The sequence below is a fragment of the Pseudophryne corroboree genome, chromosome 4 (genome assembly GCF_028390025.1).
Source record: "Pseudophryne corroboree isolate aPseCor3 chromosome 4, aPseCor3.hap2, whole genome shotgun sequence".
Taxonomy (NCBI): Eukaryota; Metazoa; Chordata; class Amphibia; order Anura; family Myobatrachidae; genus Pseudophryne; species Pseudophryne corroboree.
In genome coordinates, this window is record NC_086447.1 from 206,061,934 (window position 1) to 206,084,268 (window position 22,335).

Sequence of the window (22,335 nt, forward strand, 5' to 3'; positions counted from 1 at the left end):
GCCAATGCAAGATTTTTACTAAACTTTATTAAGGATTTCCCACATGTAACAGACCTATAGTAAAATCTGTTTTGTGGCAGGTTGTGAGAACTTCAGCAGGGTCCTCCAGGTGTTCACCTTGTGCAGAGATCAGCTTGGAGAGATTCTATCGGCCTGCGAGTTCCTGGACTCTGAGGCTATGAGGATGGTGCAGACACATCTGAAACTCAGCAACCCTCTGCCAGGTGACTGCTGTCCTAATCTATATGTATGTTTGTGTGCATGTATGTATGTATGTGTATATCATTATGTGCAGGTATATGACTTAATATTTTCCAATTTTAGACAATGCATTCTACGTATTGGTAGAAACATCAGGATCCTGTGCAGTACATGATGAAGAGAAACTGAATGTGTTTTTGGAGAACGCTCTGGACTCAGGGTTTGTGACATCAGGAACAGTGGCTACAGATGAAAGTAAAATAATGGTAGTTATTTATGTAGTACACACCTACTGCGCTCCGCGATAGAGCTTTAAGACCATAATGCATTTTTTTTTATACTTTCATATTTATACATCCTATAGTAGTTTGTGCAAGAGCACATTTGGAGCTTTGTATTTATATATTTCTCTGACGTCCTAGTGGATGCTGGGTACTCCGTAAGGACCATGGGGAATAGACGGGCTCCGCAGGAGACTGGGCACTCTAAAAGAAAGATTAGGTACTATCTGGTGTGCACTGGCTCCTCCCTCTATGCCCCTCCTCCAGACCTCAGTTAGAATCTGTGCCCGGCTCGAGCTGGTTGCACACTAGGGGCTCTCCTGAGCTTCTAGTAAAGAAAGTATTTGTTAGGTTTTTTATTTTCAGTGAGATCTGCTGGCAACAGACTCACTGCTACGAGGGACTTAGGGGAGAGAAGCGAACCTACCTGCTTGCAGCTAGCTTGGGCTTCTAGGCTACTGGACACCATTAGCTCCAGAGGGATCGAACACAGGCCCAGCCTCGGTCGTCCGGTCCCGGAGCCGCGCCGCCGTCCCCCTTGCAGAGCCAGAAGCAAGAAGAACGTCCTGGAAATCGGCGGCTGAAGACTCCGGTCTTCATTAAGGTAGCGCACAGAACTGCAGCTGTGCGCCATTGCTCCCTATGCACACCACATACTCCGGTCACTGATGGGTGCAGGGCGCTGGGGGGGGGCGCCCTGGGCTGCAATTAGAGTACCTTACATGGCGAACAGCACATAATATAGTCTAATAAACTATATATGTGCAAAAATCCCCCGCCATAATATAACTATAAAGAGCGGGATAAGCCCGCCGAGAAGCGGGCGGGGCTATCTCCCTCAGCACACTGGCGCCATTTCTTCTTCACAGCTCCGCTGGAAGACTGCTCCCCAGGCTCTCCCCTGCAGTTTCCAGGCTCAAAGGGTAAAAAAGAGAGGGGGGGCACTAAATTTAGGCGCAAACTGTATGTAAAGCAGCTATAGGGAAAAATCACTTTGTGTTAGTGTAAATCCCTGATTATATAGCGCTGTGGTGTGTGCTGGCATACTCTCTCTCTGTCTCCCCAAAGGACTTTGTGGGGTCCTGTCCTCAGTCAGAGCATTCCCTGTGTGTGTGCGGTGTGTCGGTACGGCTGTGTCGACATGTTTGATGAGGAGGCTTATGTGGAGCGGAGCAGGTGCCGATAAGTGTGATGTCACCCCCTGCGGGGTCGACACCAGAGTGGATGGATATGTGGAAGGTATTAACCGACAGTGTCAACTCCTTACATAAAAGGCTGGATGACGTAACAGCCGTGGGACAGCCGGCTTCTCAGCCCGTGCCTGCCCAGGCGTCTCAAAGACCATCAGGGGCTCACAAACGCCCGCTACCTCAGATGGCAGACACAGATGTCGACACGGAGTCTGACTCCAGTGTCGACAAGGATGAGACATATACACAATCCACAAGGGGCATCCGTTGCATGATTACGGCAATGAAAAATGTGTTACACATTTCTGACATTAACCCAGGTACCACTAAAAAGGGTATTATGTTTGGGGAGAAAAAGCAGCCAGTGTTTTTCCCCACATCAGATGAGTTAAATGAAGTGTGTGAAGAAGCGTGGGGTTCCCCCGATAAGAAACTGGTAATTTCTAAAAAGTTACTGATGGCGTACCCTTTCCCGCCAGAGGATAGGTCACGTTGGGAGATATCTCCTAGGGTGGATAAGGCGCTCACACGCTTGTCAAAAAAGGTGGCACTGCTGTCTCAGGATACGGCCGCCTTGAAGGAGCCTGCTGATAGAAAGCAGGAGGCTATCCTGAAGTCTGTATATACACACTCAGCTACTATACTGAGACCTGCAATTGCTTCAGCATGGATGTGTAGTGCTGCTGCAGCGTGGTCTGATACCCTGTCAGATAATATTAATACCCTCGACAGGGATACTATTTTGCTAACCATATAGCATATTAAAGACGTCGTCTTATATATGAGGGATGCACAGAGGGATATTTGCCAGCTGGCATCTAGAATTTATGCAATGTCCATTTCTGCCAGGAGGGTATTATGGACCCGGCAGTGGACAGGTGATGCTGATTCTAAAAGGCACATGGAGGTTTTGCCTTATAAGGGTGAGGAATTGTTTGGGGATGGTCTCTCAGACCTCGTATCCACAGCAACAGCTGGGAAATCGACATTTTTACCTCAGGCTCCCTCACAACCTAAGAAAGCACCGTACTATCAGGTACAGTCCTTTCGGCCTCAGAAAGGCAAGCGGATCAAAGGTGCTTCCTTTCTGCCCAGAGGCAGGGGGAGAGGGAAAAAGCTGTACCAGACAGCCAGGAACAAAAATCCTCCCCTGCTTCTACTAAGTCCACCGCATGACGCTGGGGCTCCACAGGCGGAGCCAGGTGCGGTGGGGGCGCGTCTCCAGAACTTCAGCGACCAGTGGGTTCGCTCACAGGTGGATCTCTGGGTTCTACAAGTGGTATCTCAGGGATACAAGCTGGAATTCGAGGCGTCTCCCCCTCGCCATTACCTCAAATCAGCCTTGCCAGCTACTCCCCAGGACTGGGAGGTAGTACTGGCGGCAATTCACAAGCTGTACCTCCAGCAGGTGAAAATAAAAGTTCCCCTCCTTCAACAGGGACGGGGTTACTATTCCACAATGTTTGTGGTACCGAAACCAGACGGTTCGGTGAGACCCATTCTAAAATTGAAATCCTTGAACACTTATATAAGGAAGTTCAAGTTCAAAATGGAATCGCTCAGGGCGGTTATTGCAAGCCTGGAAGAGGGGGATTACATGGTATCACTGGACATCATGGATGCTTACCTACATGTCCCCATTTACCCACCTCACCAGGAGTACCTCAAGGTTGTGGTACAGAACTGACATTACCAATTTCAGACGTTGCCGTTTGGTCTGTCCACGGCACCGAGGGTGTATTCCAAGGTAATGGCCAAAATGATGATACTCCTTCGAAAGAAGGGAGTTATAATTATCCCATACTTGGACGATCTCCTTATGAAAGGCGAGGTCCAAGGAGCAGTCGTTGATCGGAGTAGCACTATCTCAGGAAGTGCTACAACAGCACGGCTGGATTCTGAGTATCCCAAAGTCGCAGCTGGTTCCTACGACGCGTCTGCTGATATTGGGCATGTTTCTGGACACAGAACAGAAGAAGGTGTTTCTCCCGGAGGAGAAGGCCAAGGAGTTGTCATCTCTGGTCAGAGACCTCCTGAAACCAAAACAGGTGTCGGTGCATCATTGCACGCGAGTCATGGGAAAGATGGTAGCTTCTTACGAAGCAATTCCCTTCGGCAGGTTCCATGCAAGGAACTTTCAGTGGGACCTGTTAGACAAGTGAGGATCGCATCTTCAGATGCATCGGCTGATCACCTTGTCCCCGAGGGCCAGGGTGTCTCTGCTGTGGTTGCTGCAGAGTGCTCATCTTCTCGAGGGTCGCAGATTCGGCATTCAGGACTGGGTCCTGGTGACCACGGATGCAAGCCTCCGAGGTTGGGGAGCAGTCACTCAGGGAAGAAATTTCCGAGGACAATGGTCGAGTCAGGAGACTTCCCTACACATAAATATTCTGGACCTAAGGGCCATTTACAATGCCCTAAGGCAAGCAGAACCCCTGCTTCAAAACCAGCCGGTGCTGATTCAGTCAGACAACATCACGGCTGTCGCCCATATAAACCGACAAGGCGGCACAAGAAGCAGGATGGCGTTGGCAGAAGCCACAAGGATTCTCCGATGGGCGGAGTATCACGTGCTAACACTGTCAGCAGTGTTCATTCCGGGTGTGGAAAACTAGGAAGCAGACTTCCTCAGCAGGCACGACCTCCACCCGGGAGAGTGGGGACTTCATCCAGAAGTCTTCACGCAGATTGTGAACCGTTGGGAACGGCCACAGGTGGACATGATGGCGTCCCGCCTCAACAAAAAGCTAAAAAAGTATTGCGCCAGGTCAAGAGACCCTCAGGCGATAGCTGTGGACGCACTAGTGACACCGTGGGTGTACCAGTAGGTTTATGTGTTCCCTCCTCTTCCTCTCATACCCAAGGTACTGAGGATAGTAAGTAAGAGAGGAGTAAAAACTATACTCGTAGTTCCGGATTGGCCAAGAAGAACTTGGTACTCAGAACTATAAGAAATGATCTCGGAGGACCCATGGCCTCTGTCTCTCAGACAGGACCTGTTACTGCAGGGGCCCTGTCTGTTCCAAGACTTACCGCGGCTGCGTTTGAAGGCTTGGCGGTTGAACGCCGAATCCTAACGGAAAAGGGCGTTCCAGATGAAGTGATTCCTACGCTGTTAAAGGCTTGGAAAGACGCTGCCTGAAGTTCAGACGTTGTTAAGGGAGTGCTGCATATTCAGCCCCCTTTTGTGCCTCCAGTGGCACCTTGGGATCTCAACGTAGTGTTGGTTTTCCTAAAATCACATTGTTTTGAGCCACTTCAGAACGTGGAGTTGAAGTATCTTACGTGGTAATTGGTCATATATATTTGGCCTTGGCTTCGGCTAGGCGTGTGTCAGAATTGGCGGCTTTGTCATGTGAAAGCCCTTATCTGATCTTCCATAGGGACAGGGCAGAATTGAGGATTTGTCCCCAATTTCTCCCTAAGGTGGTATCAGCGTTTCATTTGAACCAACCTATTGTGGTGCCTGCGGCTACTCGGGACTTGGAGGCCTCCAAGTTGCTGGATGTAGTCGGGGCCCTGAAAATCTATGTTTCCAGGACGGCTAGAGTCAGAAATACTGACTCGCTGTTATCCTGCATGCACCCAACAAACTGGGTGCTCCTGCTTCTAAACAGACTATTGCTCGCTGGATCTGTAGCGCGATTCAACTTGCACATTCTGCGGCTGGACTGCCGCATCCTAAATCAGTCAAAGCCCATTCCACGAGGAAGGGGGCTCTTCTTGGGCGGCTGCCCAAGGGGTCTCGGCATTACAACTTTGCCGAGCTGCTACCTGGTCGGGGTCAAACACGTTTGCAAAATTCTACAAGTTTGATACCCTGGCTGAGGAGGACCTTGAGTTTGCTCATGCGGTGCTGCAGAGTCATCCGCACTCTCCCGCCCGTTTGGGAGCTTTGGTATAATCCCCATGGTCCTTATGGAGTACCCAGCATCCACTAGGACGTCAGAGAAAATAAGAATTTACTCACCGGTAATTCTATTTCTCGTAGTCCGTAGTGGATGCTGGGAGCCCGTCCCAAGTGCGGACTCTATGCAATACGTGTATATAGTTATTGCTTAACTAAAGGGTTTTGTTATGAGCCATCTGTTAATGAGGCTCATTTGTTGTTCATACTGTTAACTGGGTATAGTTATCACAAGTTGTACGGTGTGATTGGTGTGGCTGGTATGAGTCTTACCCTGGATTCCAAATCCTTTCCTTGTAGTGTCAGCTCTTCCGGGCACAGTTTCCCTAACTGAGGTCTGGAGGAGGGGCATAGAGGGAGGAGCCAGTGCACACCAGATAGTACCTAATCTTTCTTTTACGGACTACGAGAAATAGAATTACCGGTGAGTAAATTCTTATTTTTAAATAGAATTGGGTAAGTGAAGATTATTGGGATGCCTTTGCCTTTACCACAGGACAATCCAATACTGAATCTTTAACCTGGTTCCTACTTCTAACTCTGAGCATCCTTGCTACAGGAATAAGCCTTTAGTTATGTTTTCTCCCTTCCTTCCCTTGGCAGGATTATGAGTGGTTCCCTTGTGCTTTGGTTAGCTAAGACGTGTTATCAGTGTGTTATTATGTGCAATTCACTTAGCTGGGCTGTCTAGTTCTTTCCTTTACTCCCTCACCCTATTTTACTCCTGGAACCAATGTTTGAGCAGGCTCTGCAGGACACAGACATACATTTAGGTACTCATGAGATTCTCTTGGCTAAAAAATTAAAGAAGACATCTCTTCATTGTTCTTAGAGGAACAATGAATTCCTGGGCATCAATAGGAATTCACCACCTGAAATATCCAGGATCACATCACCAATACATTAGGTCCTAATAGAACCCAAGCTGTCAGCCAAGTACCACTGCTCGGTCCTCATTCTCGCAGCACTAGAATTAGTCCCTTTTCTACATGAAACCCTCCTCATTAAAGCACCGAAGACACTTGATCAAAGTCTAGAGACTGCTCCACATTTACATGTTTTGACTCCACATCTTAGCTACATCTCGTAGCAAGGGTGTCTTTGAGTTAGGAGTAGCAGTCGCATTAAAACTTCATTATTAGATTGTCCAGCATTCCAGTGGTGAAGCCTCAGTCACTTCCACTGAAATAATAGGAACCCACGAAATGGTTCCACAGTTAAAGAAATATCCCTGCAACTGTTTTCATATGAATATTTGGACTTTGTGTCTTTTCCACACAGTCCCTCTGGGCCCTCAGGGAGCGTATTACAGAGGCCCTAGCACATGATGGTTATGTATACAAATATGACTTATCAGTGCCTGTGGAGAAGCTGTATACCCTGGTTGAAGAAACACGGACTCGTTTATCGACCTCTGCTCAATGTGTGGTTGGATATGGACATTTAGGTGAGTAGATCATGAAAGAGGCTATGGAAAGTTGTGCTCTGTTCTATGGCAAAAACCATCCCACTCTCCTGCTTGATTTTGCATTCTAAAAAAAAAAAATTACAACTTCAAGACCCAGTGTAAAAATCAGTGTTCATTAAATTTCCTCCAGTGTCACAAGGCGATTTTAATTGGCACATGATTAGAAGTGCACTACTTTAGATTTGATCAATAATGTTGTACCTTTTTTTATTTATTGGGAGCCATCTCTCTTTGTTGTACTCGATGTCCTCTTTGCCATCCTGACTAGACTATTATTGCCCCTGTGTAGCAGTATGTGCAGTGGACTTTGTATTTCTCTTACATCCTAGAGGATGCTGGGGTCCACATTAGTACCACGGGGTATAGACCGGTCCACCAGGAGCCATTGGCACTTTAAGAGTTTTAGAGCCTCCCTGCTTCATGGGACTAAGGAGGGGAGTAGTGTCCGCCCTGCGGGGTCTGAGCCACTATCTCCGCTGACAGGACACTGAGCTGCTGAGGGGATAGATCGTTCCCCGCCACAGGGAATCGCTCACTTCAGCAGCATGCCGCCACCCTCTTACAGAGCTGAAGATCAGTGGCGAGTGAGTTACCGACCCCCCTAGCAAGCGGGGGCCGGTGTGAAGATGGCGGCTTCAGGGTAGGAGCGCAGTATTAACTGCGCTCCGGAGGCTCAGCGATACATAGTGCGGCGCTGTGAGGGGCGCCCTGAGCCGGCGCCTACACCTTACACTGGTCACACAGCCTGTCGGGGTCCCCGGATCTCAGCCAGCATAAATCCTCAGGCCAGTATAATCCTATGAAGAGCGGGAAGACAGCGCCATTTTGTGGCGGAACTTCTCCTCAGAGCGGACCCAGCAGCGTTCAGCGCCATTTTCCTGCCTGCACAGCGCTGTCCAGGAAGAGCAAATCCCTCCACAGCAACTCCAGCTATCTCTCACGGTACCAGGGGGTTGCAGAAGGGGGGGGGGGGGGGGAGGCTGCAAAACGACTATGTAACCTATTAAGGTGCACAGTCAGCACTGATAGGGGGTCTCTGTTAGGTTCCTGGTGCTCAGAACAAGGGAGATGTTCATGAAGTGAGTCCAGAGCACCAGGACGTAACGCTGGGAATGGGGAATGGAAAGGGAATAGCCCCTGGCGCCCTAACTCTGTTGTCTCACCCGTGCTATCGGAAATCCCTTGCGAGACTATGGTTTCTTGAGCCCTTGGCAGCCACGTTTGAAGGGCGGATTATGTCTGCCCAACTCCGGTGCCCCCCGGTCTTAATGAGAGACAAAGGGAAATCCGAGGCAGAATGATAACAAGAGGACCTCTAACTAAGCAAACAGGCCAGGGGCTACAAGCTAACTAAAAACCTAAAGTATGTGCGGAGAAACCGCCAAAGAAAAAGAACAACAAAGGAAATGCTGATCACACGCCGACACAATACCTTTGTGTACCGGCGGTGACAGCATAAGCAGAACCCTCTGCAAAACACCAGGGACAGAAACAATAATGGAATACAGCGGCCTAGGCCAACGGACGCGGGAGAGCCGCTACTCACGGAACCGGTACGAATACTGGCAAACGGACAGGAACTTCTAATGCTGCCGACACCGACTCTCAGAACTGGAGGACAGGCAGAATCCCAAACGACAGACCGGTGGACACCAGGAAGCCAGAAGACTTGACCAGGGACAGGCAAAGCCACTGGAACTCAGGGCAGGAACGCCTCACAGCAGGACACGGGATCAGACACAGGAATCGACACAGGGACTGACACAGGAATCAACACAGGAACTGACACAGGAATCAACACAGGGACTGACAGGAACCAGCTCACACTTCAAGCAGACTGCAAACCAAGGAATATCACCAGCATCTGTGAATTGCAGTCAGCCAGCATATAACAGAGAGGCCTAATTAATAATCCCATGCAGCTGCCCTGTTGCATGATTCCAAACTGACAAGATGCAATTAGCAGCCAGGTGAGGCTGAACACATGGGAACAAGCTGCAATTACACAGACTCACCAGCGGCAGCAGACAAGAGTATTCTAAAACAGAGCAACAGGAAATCCTGGCATGCAAGACAACTTTATAAACATAAAATAGGAATGAACCACTACCTGTGGTTCATAACAGTATCCCCTCCTTAAGGGTGAGCTCCGAGCACCCCATGACACCCACGGGGAACATAAACAGAAGTATAACATAAAATACAGAATAAAACGGCAAAACAGGAATGAGCCACAGCCGTGGCTCATAACATTACCCCCCCCCCCCTTGAGGAGGGGTCAAAAGACCCCAAAATTCAGACTATCCAGAACAAGGGATACAAAAAAAAAAAACCTGACACACTGGTCTAACAGACAAGAAAACAAAAACAAGCTGTAGCAACAACTTGTAACAGTGCCCTCCCCTTGATGGTGGCCACTGGACACAAGACAAGGGGGGGGGGGGGAAATCTTTTTTTTTTTTTATATCAAGGCAAGAGTCAAAAATTATTTCTTTTTCTTCTTCTTCTTTTTACAAAGCTCTTTAGGTCTGACCAAGGTAATTCCCCACACATTGTCTGAACTGATGGTACCACCCAGCAAGGCTGCGTTCAAATCAGAGACAGGTCTCTTACCCTTGGGAGCTGAACTTTCTGGTAAAGTACTATTATTAGAAGAAGAAGTCAGAAAAGCACATCCTGCAGTCAAAACAACGGGCTGGGACTCTTGTGCAGAGTTTACAGTATTTGGTGGACTCTCAGCAGACAAGACGGGTGACTTAGAGGAACCTGAACCAATTTCTTTGGAACCGTATCTTTTAACAATTGCATCACAGAATGCTAGGGGATCCTGAAGAATGGGATCTTCAGCTTTCATTAGGCTGGTCGCCCACTCAGAAGGCTCTCCTCTAAAAGAATAAATCAGATAGAGCCCAAGGTTTTCTGAAGTGATGCCCAGAAATGGTCTAGACAACATAATAGTGTAATAGTGTTTGAAAAGCGCCAGAAATTGGGCGAAGTCCCCATCAAAGGTTATGGATGTTGAGATATCAGAGTCAGGATCTGTTTCCTTCTCATCTGACTGACTGGAGTGCTTTGCTAGGACCTGGTCACTATTGACCTTACTCGAGGCTGAGACTCTCTGAACCCCACCCGGGGCTGAGACTTTCTGAACCCCACCCGGGGCAGTGACTTTCTGAACCCCACCCGGGGCAGTGACTTTCTGAACCCCACCCGGGGCAGTGACTTTCTGAACCCCACCCGGGGCAGTGACTTTCTGAACCCCACCCGGGGCAGTGACTTCCGGGAACCCCACCCGGGGCAGTGGCCTCCGGGAACCCCGCTGGGGCAGTGGCCTCCGGGAACCCCGCTGGGGCAGTGGCCTCCGGGAACCCCGCTGGGACAGTGGCCTCCGAGAACCCCGCTGGGACAGTGGCCTCCGAGAACCCCGCTGGGGCTGTGGCCTCCGAGAACCCCGCTGGGGCAGTGGCCTCCGAGAACCCCGCTGGGGCAGTGGCCTCCGAGAACCCCGCTGGGGCAGTGGCCTCCGAGAACCCCGCTGGGGCAGTGGCCTCCGAGAACCCCGCTGGGGCAGTGGCCTCCGAGAACCCCGCTGGGGCAGTGGCCTCCGAGAACCCCGCTGGGGCAGTGGCCTCCGAGAACCCCGCTGGGGCCAGCACCTCGGATTCTTTTACTGGGACAGGGCCGTTGGCCTCCCTGACTGGGATCGGGCCATCGGCCTCCCTCTCTGAGTCGATAATTATCGAAAGTTCTCCCGGGACTATGACTTCCGGGACTTTTGCTTAAGCAATAACATTCAGATCCTCCACTAATGCTATGCTTCTTAAGTTCTTTCCTGGGGAAGCGACTTCTAGACCCTTCTTTGGGGCTGCGTCGCTCGAGACCCCACTTGGGGATATTACTTCAAAGATCCCTTCTGGGGTTTTGCTTCTCGAGTTCCCCTCAAAAACTATGGTTTTAGAGACCCTTTCTAGGGTTGCGCTTTTCAAGTCCCTACCTGGGGTAACAGCTTCTGAGACCCCTTCCGGTATGGACACCTGAACTATAATATTTGATGTCCCTCTATAAGCTAGGGCATCGGGTACCGCTCCAGCACTCTGGGCATCGGGTACCGCTCCAGCACTCTGGGCACCGCTCCAGCACTCTGGGCATCGGGCACCGCTCCAGCACTCTGGGCATCGGGCACCGCTCCAGCACTCTGGGCATCGGGCACCGCTCCAGCACTCTGGGCATCGGGCACCGCTCCAGCACTCTGGGCATCGGGCACCGCTCCAGCACTCTGGGCATCGGGCACCGCTCCAGCACTCTGGGCATCGGGCACCGCTCCAGCACTCTGGGCATCGGGCACCGCACCAGCACTCTGGGCATCGGGCACCGCACCAGCACTCTGGGCATCGGGCACCGCTCCGGGACCCTGGGCACCGCTCCGGGACCCTGGGCACCGCTCCGGGACCCTGGGCTACGGGCACCGCTCCAGGGACTTGCAACTCCGCTTCCACAGGAACCTCAAGAGAGGAGAGAAACATTCTCTTTTGATTCCTGAATCTATAATGGGGCTCCCTTGCCCAAGGACCCCAATTATAGGACAGAGAGCTTTTTTGTGTGGGTTGTGTGACAAGTACCTCTGCCACAGTAGAGACAGGAGTAGGTCTTGTATCATGACTCAACTTGGCCAGAGGGCAAGACTCGTCACCACACTTTGGCTTGCGCAACTCACATGTCTGCAGATAATGGCCTAAACCCCCACAATATAGGCATAAGTTTAAGTTTCTGCGACGCAGACGCTCCTCTTCTGAGAGCCTGGGCCGCAGAAAACTTTTAAACCTTTTCTCTTCAATTAAACCAGAGGATTCTCTTGTCACCATACTGTGAACAAGAGTCTCTTTAGAGATAGATGCACTCTCAACGACTTCTGGCAAAATGAGCAAGATTTTAGTCAGAAGGTTTTGCAGTTGCTTTAGGGATTGCTGCAAAACTTCTAGTCGCTCTGGTCTCAAAGCACTGAATACAGAGTTCAGGGCTGCGAGAGATGCCTGCAGGGCTTGCATAGTAGACATAGGAGGATTTAAAACTAGACAAGACAAGGCAAGACAAGGCAAGACTAAATTTTGCTAAACAAAACAAGACTTTTTTTTTTTTTTTAAACACCGGACTGGATTCTAAACACCGGACTGGATTCTAAACACTGAATTCTAGACAGGACTGGATTCTAAACACCGGATTGGATTCTGCACACTGAATTCTAGACAAGACTGGATTCTAAACACCGGATTGGATTCTGCACACTGAATTCTAGACAAGACTGGATTCTAGACTAGACACTGGACTGGGCCAAAAAAGAAAAAAAAGTTTTATTTCTTTTTTTGTGGTATGGCTGGTGATAATGTTAGGTTCCTGGTGCTCAGAACAAGGGAGATGTTCATGAAGTGAGTCCAGAGCACCAGGACGTAACGCTGGGAATGGGGAATGGAAAGGGAATAGCCCCTGGCGCCCTAACTCTGTTGTCTCACCCGTGCTATCGGAAATCCCTTGCGAGACTATGGTTTCTTGAGCCCTTGGCAGCCACGTTTGAAGGGCGGATTATGTCTGCCCAACTCCGGTGCCCCCCGGTCTTAAAGAGAGACAAAGGGAAATCCGAGGCAGAATGATAACAAGAGGACCTCTAACTAAGCAGACAGGCCAGGGGCTACAAGCTAACTAAAAACCTAAAGTATGTGCGGAGAAACCGCCAAAGGAAAAGAACAACAAAGGAAATGCTGATCACACGCCGACACAATACCTTTGTGTACCGGCGGTGACAGCATAAGCAGAACCCTCTGCAAAACACCAGGGACAGAAACAATAATGGAATACAGCGGCCTAGGCCAACGGACGCGGGAGAGCCGCTACTCACGGAACCGGTACGAATACTGGCAAACGGACAGGAACTTCTAATGCTGCCGACACCGACTCTCAGAACTGGAGGACAGGCAGAATCCCAAACGACAGACCGGTGGACACCAGGAAGCCAGAAGACTTGACCAGGGACAGGCAAAGCCACTGGAACTCAGGGCAGGAACGCCTCACAGCAGGACACGGGATCAGACACAGGAATCGACACAGGGACTGACACAGGAATCAACACAGGAACTGACACAGGAATCAACACAGGGACTGACAGGAACCAGCTCACACTTCAAGCAGACTGCAAACCAAGGAATATCACCAGCATCTGTGAATTGCAGTCAGCCAGCATATAACAGAGAGGCCTAATTAATAATCCCATGCAGCTGCCCTGTTGCATGATTCCAAACTGACAAGATGCAATTAGCAGCCAGGTGAGGCTGAACACATGGGAACAAGCTGCAATTACACAGACTCACCAGCGGCAGCAGACAAGAGTATTCTAAAACAGAGCAACAGGAAATCCTGGCATGCAAGACAACTTTATAAACATAAAATAGGAATGAACCACTACCTGTGGTTCATAACAGTATCCCCTCCTTAAGGGTGAGCTCCGAGCACCCCATGACACCCACGGGGAACATAAACAGAAGTATAACATAAAATACAGAATAAAACTGCAAAACAGGAATGAGCCACAGCCGTGGCTCATAACAGTCTCCCTTTATATTGAAAGCGCTGTGTGTGGGTTGGCTCCAATCTCTGTGTCTATCTTGCCATTCTTGGGGGGTGAAACTCTGTCTGTCCTTCCGTGTGTGTGTGTGTGTGTGTGTGGAGTGTTTGTGGTCTCCATTAAGCAATGTCCAGGGACTCTGTGTCATATGCTGCAGAAGATATGTCCTCCCATTTCATGTAATCAGGATTGCACTGGTTTAGCACAGATTCCAGCAAGGGAGCCTGAGTGGTTATCCTCTATCAAATCTATGATTTCTCAGATCTCAAATAGGGTTGCACAAAATGAATCTGCAACTCAGGCTTTACAGAACTCTATGGCAATCTGGCCCAGTTCTGGTACATCAGGGCTCCCCGCTGTATATTCACATAAACGTGCTCTTGCACAGATCATGCAGCATGACACCGATACCGATTCTGACACTGCAGACAGTGACGGGGATGTGATCGGGGGGCAGCATCTCTTGCAAAAGGGGTGCAGTTGATGATAGAGGCTATTAGGGATGTGTTGAATATTGCTGATACAACACCCGAGCAGGTTGAGGAGGCTTACTTCACTAAAAATAAGAAAGCCTCGCTAACCTTCCTTGCGTCAAAGGAAATAAATGCTATTTTTGAAAAGGCTTGGGAAAACCCAGATAAAAAATTACAGATACCTAAAAGGGTTCTGGTAGCGTTTCCTTTCCCGGTAGAGGATAGGAAAAAATGGAAAAACCCGCCTATTGTTGACGCATCAGTATCCAGACTCTCAAAAAAGGTGGTTTTACCTGTTCCAGGATCTACCGTCTTGAAAGAGCCGGCTGATCGTAAAAGTGATAATACGCATGTACACGGCTTCTGGGGCAATACTACTCTGCCGACGCGGAATCCAGAAGAAGTGTGGAGACCCTACCCTACACAGGTCAGGCTCTCTTTGGGGAAGCGTTAGATGCGCGGATCTCCATGGCTACGGCTGGTAAGTCGCCTTTTCTTCCCTCAGCTACACCTGCACCGAAGAAACCCTTTTCTTCAGCTACATCACAGCCCTTTCAGTCTACCAAGCCTAGAAAGGCCAAGCCGTCCAACACCTTCTTTCGGGGAGGTCGGCCCAAGTCCAAGAAACTTGCGGCTGCAGGTTCCCAGGAACAGAAACCTGCTTCAGGTACACCAAAGTCCTCCGCATGACAGTGGACTGCACGCCCCGGAGGTGGGGCCGGTGGGAGCGAGACTCAGGCATTTCAGTCACGCCTAGGTGTCTTCCGGCCTGGACCCCTGGGTGCAAGATATTGTGTCCCAGGGGTACAGGCTGGAATTTTAAAATCTCCCTCCTCACCATTTTTTCAAATCAGGCTTACCAGCTCTGCTGGCAGATAGGACTGTCCTGCAAGAGTCCGTCCTTGAAGTTGGTGGAGGCGCAGGTCATTGTGCCAGTACCACCTCATATGCAAACCATCATTTCCGCCATCACCTTGGTGAATACCCTCGGTGCTGTGGAGAGGCCGAATGGTAGGGCCTGGAACTGAAAATGACAGTCCAACAGTGCGAATCGAAGATAAGCTTGATGCGGCAGCCAAATCGGAATGTGGAGGTACGCATCCTTGATATCCAGGGATACCAGAAATTCCCCTTCCTCCAGACCTGATATTACTGCCCATAGAGTCTCCATTTTGAACTTGAACTTCCCCCAGAAAGGGGTTTAGTGATTTTAAGTTCAGAATGGGCCTGACCGAACCATCCGGTTTCAGTACCACGAAAAGGTTCGAATAGTAACCTTTGTTTCTCCTCCGCAGACAGGGGGTGAACATAATTTGTATCCGGACGATCTGTTGATAAAGGCATCGTCCAAGGAGAAGCTGTTACGGTCCATAGCTCTCACGACCCAGCTTCTCAGGAAACCTGGTTGGATCCTGAATCTTCCAAACTCACATTTGGAACCAACCAGGAGGTTGTCCTTTCTGGGAATGATCCTCGATACGGAAGTGCAGAGGGTGTTTCTTCCAGAGGAAAAAGTGTTGGTGATTCAAACGATGGTCCGGGATGTCCTGAAGCCAACCCGGGTGTCGGTTCATCAGTGCATTCGCCTTCTGGGAAAGATGGTGGCCTCTTACGAGGCTCTGCAGTACAGGAGGTTTCACGCTCGGTCCTTCCAACTGGATCTCCTGGACAAGTGGTCGGGATCCCATCTACACATGCACCAAAGAATACATCTGTCGCCAAAGGCCAGGATTCACTCCTCTGGTGGCTGCAATTAACTCACCTTCTGGAGGGCCACAGGTTCGGGATTCAGGACTGGATCCTTCTAACCACGGATGCAAGTCTCAAGGGAAACCTTTCCAAGAAAGGTGGTCAAGTCTGGAAGCCGGCCTGTTGATAAACATTCTGGAACTAAGAGCCGTCTACAACGGTCTTCTCCAAGCGGCCCATCCTCTGAGAAATCGGGCCATTCAAGTTCAGTCGGACAATGTGACAACAGTGGCTTACATAAACAGGGCGGAACAAAGAGCAGAGCTGCAATGTCAGAGGTAACAAGAATCATCATCTGGGCAGAAAAACACGCGTTGGCGCTGTCAGCAATCTTTACTCCGGGAGTAGACAACTGGGAAGCAACTTCCTCAGCAGACACTATCTCCATCCAGGGGAGTGGGGTCTCCATCCGGAGGTGTTCAAGGATGTAACAGATCTTTGGGGCGTACTCCAGTTCGAAATGATGACCTCTCGTCTCAACAGGAAGCTTCGGCGGTATTGTTCCAGGTCGAGGGTCCCGCAAGCAGTGGCGGTGGACGCCCTAGTGACTCCGTGGGTGTTCCAGTCGGTGTACGTGTTTCCTCCACTTCCACTCATCCCCAAGAGTACTAAAGCTCATAAGGAGAACAAGGGTTCAAGTGATCCTCATTGCTCCAGACTGGCCAAGAAAGGCTTGGTACGCGGATCTTCTGGATCTACTGCAAGAAGAGGCGTTTTCCTCTTTGGGAGGACCTGCTGCAGCAGGGGCCATTCACCTATCAAGACTTACCGCGGCTACGTTTGACGGCATGGAGGTTGAACGCCTGATACTAGCTCGAAAGGGCATTCCGAACAAGGTTATTCCTACCCTGATACAGGCTAGGAAAGGAGTAACGTCTAAACATTACCATCGTATTTGGAAAAAATATGTATCTTAGTGTGAGTCCAAGAAATTTCCTACGGTGGAGTTTCAATTGGGACGGTTTCTCCTCTTCCTACAAGCCGGTGTGGATATGGGTCTGAAGTTGGGATCTGTGAAGGTCCAGATTTCGGCCCTATCCATTTTCTTCCAGAAAAAATTGGCTGCCCTCCCTGAGGTTCAGACCTTTTTGAAGGGAGTTCTGCACATCCAACCTCCCTTTGTACCGCCTACGGCGCCTTGGGACCAATCTGACTGGTTCGAGCCTCTACAGGAGGTTGAGGTCAAATTTCTTACGTGGAAGGCTGTCACGTTGTTGGCCTTAGCTTCTGCTAGACGTGTGTCGGAGTTGGGGGCTTTATCCTGTAAAAACCCATACTTGCTTTTTCACGAAGATAGAGCTGAGCTCCGGACGCGTCAGCAGTTTCTTCCGAAGGTTGTGTCAGCATTTCAAATCAACCACCCTATTGTGGTGCCAGTGGCTACTGACTCCTCAATTTCATCAAAGTCCTTAGATGTTGTAAGGGCTCTGAAAATCTATGTGAAGAGGACTGCTCGTCACAGAAAATCAGACTGTTTGTCCTGTATGATCCCAAGAAAATTGAGTGTCCTGCTTCTAAGGTGTCTAGCGACGCTTTTCAATCGCACTGCTGGCCGCAGAGTGATTGACAGAAGTGGGTGTTTCTGGGAGGTAACTGACCGTTAGCGTGGCTGACCGAATGCAGGGTGTTTTAGTATGAAATAGAGAAGAGTCGTGGCGCCAATCGATGCAAGCTGCAAATCGACTGGTCAAGGAGGTATCCCCAATACCCAAATGGAAGCGTATACAATAGAGTTAAACCAGAAGATGTGCGCTAATCGGGAAAATAAAATATGAAATGGTACTTCCCTTACACAACCTCTGTCGTGGGTTTTACCGTATTATTCCAATAACATGGATCCATATGTGAAAAAGAAAATTAAAATATATAGTGTAGTATGTTCAAAATACAATTTTTAATACAATACACTAACAATCAACTATAAAATCATTGTACATCAGTTTGCTGCAAGCAAAGGTGGTAGATGGGAAATTACCAGAGGATGGAAATAATTGAGGCTTTAAATAGTGCCTTTAAGTTCTGGTTGGCTAAAAAACATCAGATATCTTGAAATCAAGTGAAGGTGGGGGTTTACCAGATTTATATGAAGTGATTGCGTTTGAGATGTTACCCAGGGGAGATATCGGCTCCGGAACCTAATTCTCCACAATCCTCCGTTCGTCTGGTAAATCTTCCTTCAGCAGTGGTTAGTCTGTCATACAGTGCCGACGCGTTTCGGGATCTCTCCCTTCATCAAGGCTGCATGACAGACTGTGAACAGAATGAGCTATTTATGCTCTGCATGAGAAACACATCCGGGTCAAAGGTCACGTCATAATAAAAATGAATGACATCGTATAATCTATGAATAATATCCATAACACATAGCTATAACTGGGTGATAAATCTCCAGGGACTGATGTATAAAATCTATCTTTAGAAACAGTTAAAAAAACATAATAATAAAGTACCCGGAAGTAGTATTACTTTAACTTCCGGTCCGGCGGTGTCGATATTTTTTAAGCCCATGTTCATCAATATAAAGTTCCTTATTAGTTCTTTAGGATGTTCCTGGATGCCAACATTGGTGGTAACAGTGGATAAATGTGGTGTATCTTAAGTTTATAGTCCTTCACGGACCTCCGTCCGGTACTTCCGGTATGTGGAACGCATATTGAACCGCATGCCGGCTTCCGATGACGCACTTCCTGTTAGCGTCTGTGAGCCGCAAATTCATGTATTTTGCAGATTGAGGAAGTATCTTAAGTCTGTAATGAACCTAAAGTACATAAAACGTGATTGGCTTGATATAAAATAGGGCGGGGGTTTTTATTAAAGCCATGGTAACATAATAGGATTTCCTAGTTATAAAATCACGTGGCCTACATAATATTGATAATTCTATAAATAAGCAACAATTATATTAAAATTGACCACATTTCAGAGTGAACATATTTTAACTATTATTGAAAGCAGCTAGTGACAGGTAGAGTAATACATAATGCAACAAGGAGAAGTGAATAAGAATAGTGAATAGAAACGAATAGATAGTGAATTGTAGATGGAGTCAGGGGGATGGGGGGGTGGGAAATCAAAGGAACCATTTTAATTCGAAGTCTGCATTCAAGCCGTTCGGGATGAGGCTTTTTAGTTTAAATATCCATTTCATCTCAGTTTTCGCCAGTCGAGTTGTTTCGTCTCTGTATCTCCAAGTATTCTTTATATTTTCAATTGCCAGAAACTGTAAGATGTGTTTGGTGGAGGAATTATGTTTTTCTTTAAAATGACTGGATAGAGGATGTGTCATTACTCCTTTCTTAATATTCCTTATATGTTCACCCAAGCGGGTTTTCAGTGCCCGACTAGTTTTTCCCACATAAATCATATGGCAACTGCACTCTATAAGATATATTACATTCGTGGTGTGGCAGGTCATGAAGTTATGAAGTTTGTACGTAGTCCCATTGATGCTGAATTCTTCATATTTTGATTTAACAGTTTGTACTTCGCGACAAGCCTGGCATGTCCCACATCTGTAGAAGCCCTTACTTCGAATCGGATGGTGATCCTGTAATGATAGTGCACTTTTGGTCAGTTTACTTTTTAGATTTGGTGCTTTGCGATATATGAATTTGGGCCTTGCTGGTATAGTGTCCTTTAGAAGTGGGTCTCTCTGCAAGAGATGCCAATGTTTTTTGACTATTGATTCAATCTTTTTATGTTGTTGGGTGAATTGTGTGATAAAAGCCAATTTGTGTGTACCCTCTTCTGATTTTCTTTTTTCTTTTCCTTTCAAAAGTTCTTCTCTGTCCTTGTTCATCACTTCCTCTTTGAATTTTCCCAATCGGTCTTTATCGTAGCCCTTTTCTTCAAAACCTTTCTTCATTTGATCGATTTGTTCTTCACATATGTTTTTCCTGCTACAATTTCTTCTTAACCTGAGGAATTGGCTTTTTGGAACACTATTCAGCCAATTGATATGGTGTTCACTTGATACATCTATGTAGTTATTAGCGTCAGTTGGTTTTTTATAGCATTTCGTCTCCAGTTTCCCTTCCTCAATATAAATATTGAGATCCAAAAAGTGTAATTCTTTTTGGCTTGTTGTACAGGTAAGGGCCAGATTGAAATCATTGTTGTTCAGTGATTGACAGGAACAGTCCAGTTCCTCCTGTGGTCCTTCCCAAAAGAATATGATGTCGTCTATATAGCGATACCAAAGTTTGAGATTTTTCTTATAGTTAGGGTTTGCCTTCACCTGTTTCTCTTCCCAATATGACATATATAGGTTCGCGAAACTAGGCGCAAATTTAGTACCCATAGCGGTACCGATTAATTGGTTGTAGTAGGAACCATTGAAATAAAAGTAGTTGTTTTTCAATATAAAGGTAATACCTTGTAGCAGTAGATCTTTTTTGTTCTCAGTAAGATCCGTTTTATCAAGATAGTACTTGACTGCTTCTATCCCTTTTTCATGAGGGATGTTCGTGTAAAGGGCTTCCACGTCTGCTGTTGTCATGAACATGTTGTTACTCCACTCAATATTTTTAAGTTTTTGCAGTGTGTCTGTTGTATCCTTTAAATGAAATTCTGTTCTGCTTACTAGAGGTTGTAGATGGGCATCAATATATTCTGATAAGTTTGCAGTTAGGCTTCCAATCCCTGCCACTATGGGTCTTCCTGGGGGTTTTGTCACACTTTTATGAATTTTTGGTAAGATGTAGATTGTGGGTATTGAGGGTTCTGAGACGTTTAAAATTTCAAATTCTTTTTTCGTGAGTGTATTCTTGTCCAAATGGGACTGCAATAGCTTGCTTAGATTAGCTTTGATTCTTAATGTCGGGTCATTTCTAAGCTTGATGTATGTCTTCCCGTCATCCAGTTGCCGGTGGATTTCTTTGATGTAATCGTCTTTATTGAGGATTACAACTCCTCCTCCCTTGTCACTAGGTTTGATGACAATGGACTCGTCCCCCTGTAGATCTTTCAAAGCCAAACGCTCTTTATGGCTTAAATTGCTTTTAGTGTTTTTTGTGTTGCCCATTTTTTCTAGATCGTCCAGAACTGCCTTCTGGAAGCTGTCCACCAGACTTCCTTTCAGATGTTTTGGATAGAACGTGGATTTGTTCTTAAACTCTCCATTGCTTATTGTCTCACTGATTTCGCCTTCTAATTCTTTTTTGGTAAAGAATTTTTTTATTGTTAATTTCCTAACGAATTTTTCCACATCTAAAAATATGCCAAATTGATCCATTTTATTAGTGGGGGCGAATTTCAGACCCTTTAAGAGGAGTTTCTCTATCGTCCTAAGTGGATGCTGGGGTTCCTGAAAGGACCATGGGGAATAGCGGCTCCGCAGGAGACAGGGCACAAAAGTAAAGCTTTTACAGGTCAGGTGGTGTGTACTGGCTCCTCCCCCTATGACCCTCCTCCAGACTCCAGTTAGATTTTTGTGCCCGGCCGAGAAGGGTGCAATTCTAGGTGGCTCTCATAAAGAGCTGCTTAGAGAGTTTAGCTTAGGTTTTTTATTTTACAGTGATTCCTGCTGGCAACAGGATCACTGCAACGAGGGACAGAGGGGAGAAGAAGTGAACTCACCTGCGTGCAGGATGGATTGGCTTCTTGGCTACTGGACATGAAGCTCCAGAGGGACGATCACAGGTACAGCCTGGATGGTCACCGGAGCCACGCCGCCGGCCCCCTCACAGATGCTGAAGCAAGAAGAGGTCCAGAATCGGCGGCTGAAGACTCCTGCAGTCTTCTTAAGGTAGCGCACAGCACTGCAGCTGTGCGCCATTTTCCTCTCAGCACACTTCACACAGCAGTCACTGAGGGTGCAGGGCGCTGGGGGGGGGGCGCCCTGGGAGGCAAATGAAAACCTTTAAAAAGGCTAAAAATACCTCACATATAGCCCCAGAGGCTATATGGAGATATTTACCCCTGCCTAAATGTACTAAATAGCGGGAGACGAGCCCGCCGAAAAAGGGGCGGGGCCTATCTCCTCAGCACACGGCGCCATTTTCTGTCACAGCTCCGCTGGTCAGGAAGGCTCCCAGGTCTCTCCCCTGCACTGCACTACAGAAACAGGGTATAACAGAGAGGGGGGGCAAAATAAATGGCAATATATTAATATAAAAGCAGCTATAAGGGAGCACTTAATCATAAGGCTATCCCTGTCATATATAGCGTTTTTTGGTGTGTGCTGGCAGACTCTCCCTCTGTCTCCCCAAAGGGCTAGTGGGTCCTGTCTTCGTATAGAGCATTCCCTGTGTGTCTGCTGTGTGTCGGTACGTGTGTGTCGACATGTATGAGGACGTTATTGGTGTGGAGGCGGAGCAATTGCCAAATATGAGGATGTCACCTCCTAGGGGGTCGACACCAGAATGGATGCCTTTATTTGTGGAATTACGGGATAGCGTCAACTCGCTTAAGCAGTCGTTTGCCGACATGAGGCGGCCGGACACTCAATTAGTG

At 48.1% G+C, this 22,335-nt stretch overlaps 1 protein-coding gene across 5 annotated transcripts in view; it reads left to right on the top strand.

The window, feature by feature from the left end:
* The window catches only part of D2HGDH (D-2-hydroxyglutarate dehydrogenase), a 179,528-nt gene that overhangs the window by 149,997 nt on the left and 7,196 nt on the right, over positions 1–22,335 (top strand). For all 5 annotated transcript variants that reach the window (XM_063915842.1, XM_063915844.1, XM_063915846.1 and 2 more), the window contains 3 exons: positions 81–224; positions 325–467; positions 6,861–7,026. In XM_063915842.1, coding sequence (XP_063771912.1) covers positions 81–224; positions 325–467; positions 6,861–7,026 — 453 coding nt within the window. The remainder of the gene's footprint in view (positions 1–80; positions 225–324; positions 468–6,860; positions 7,027–22,335) is intronic.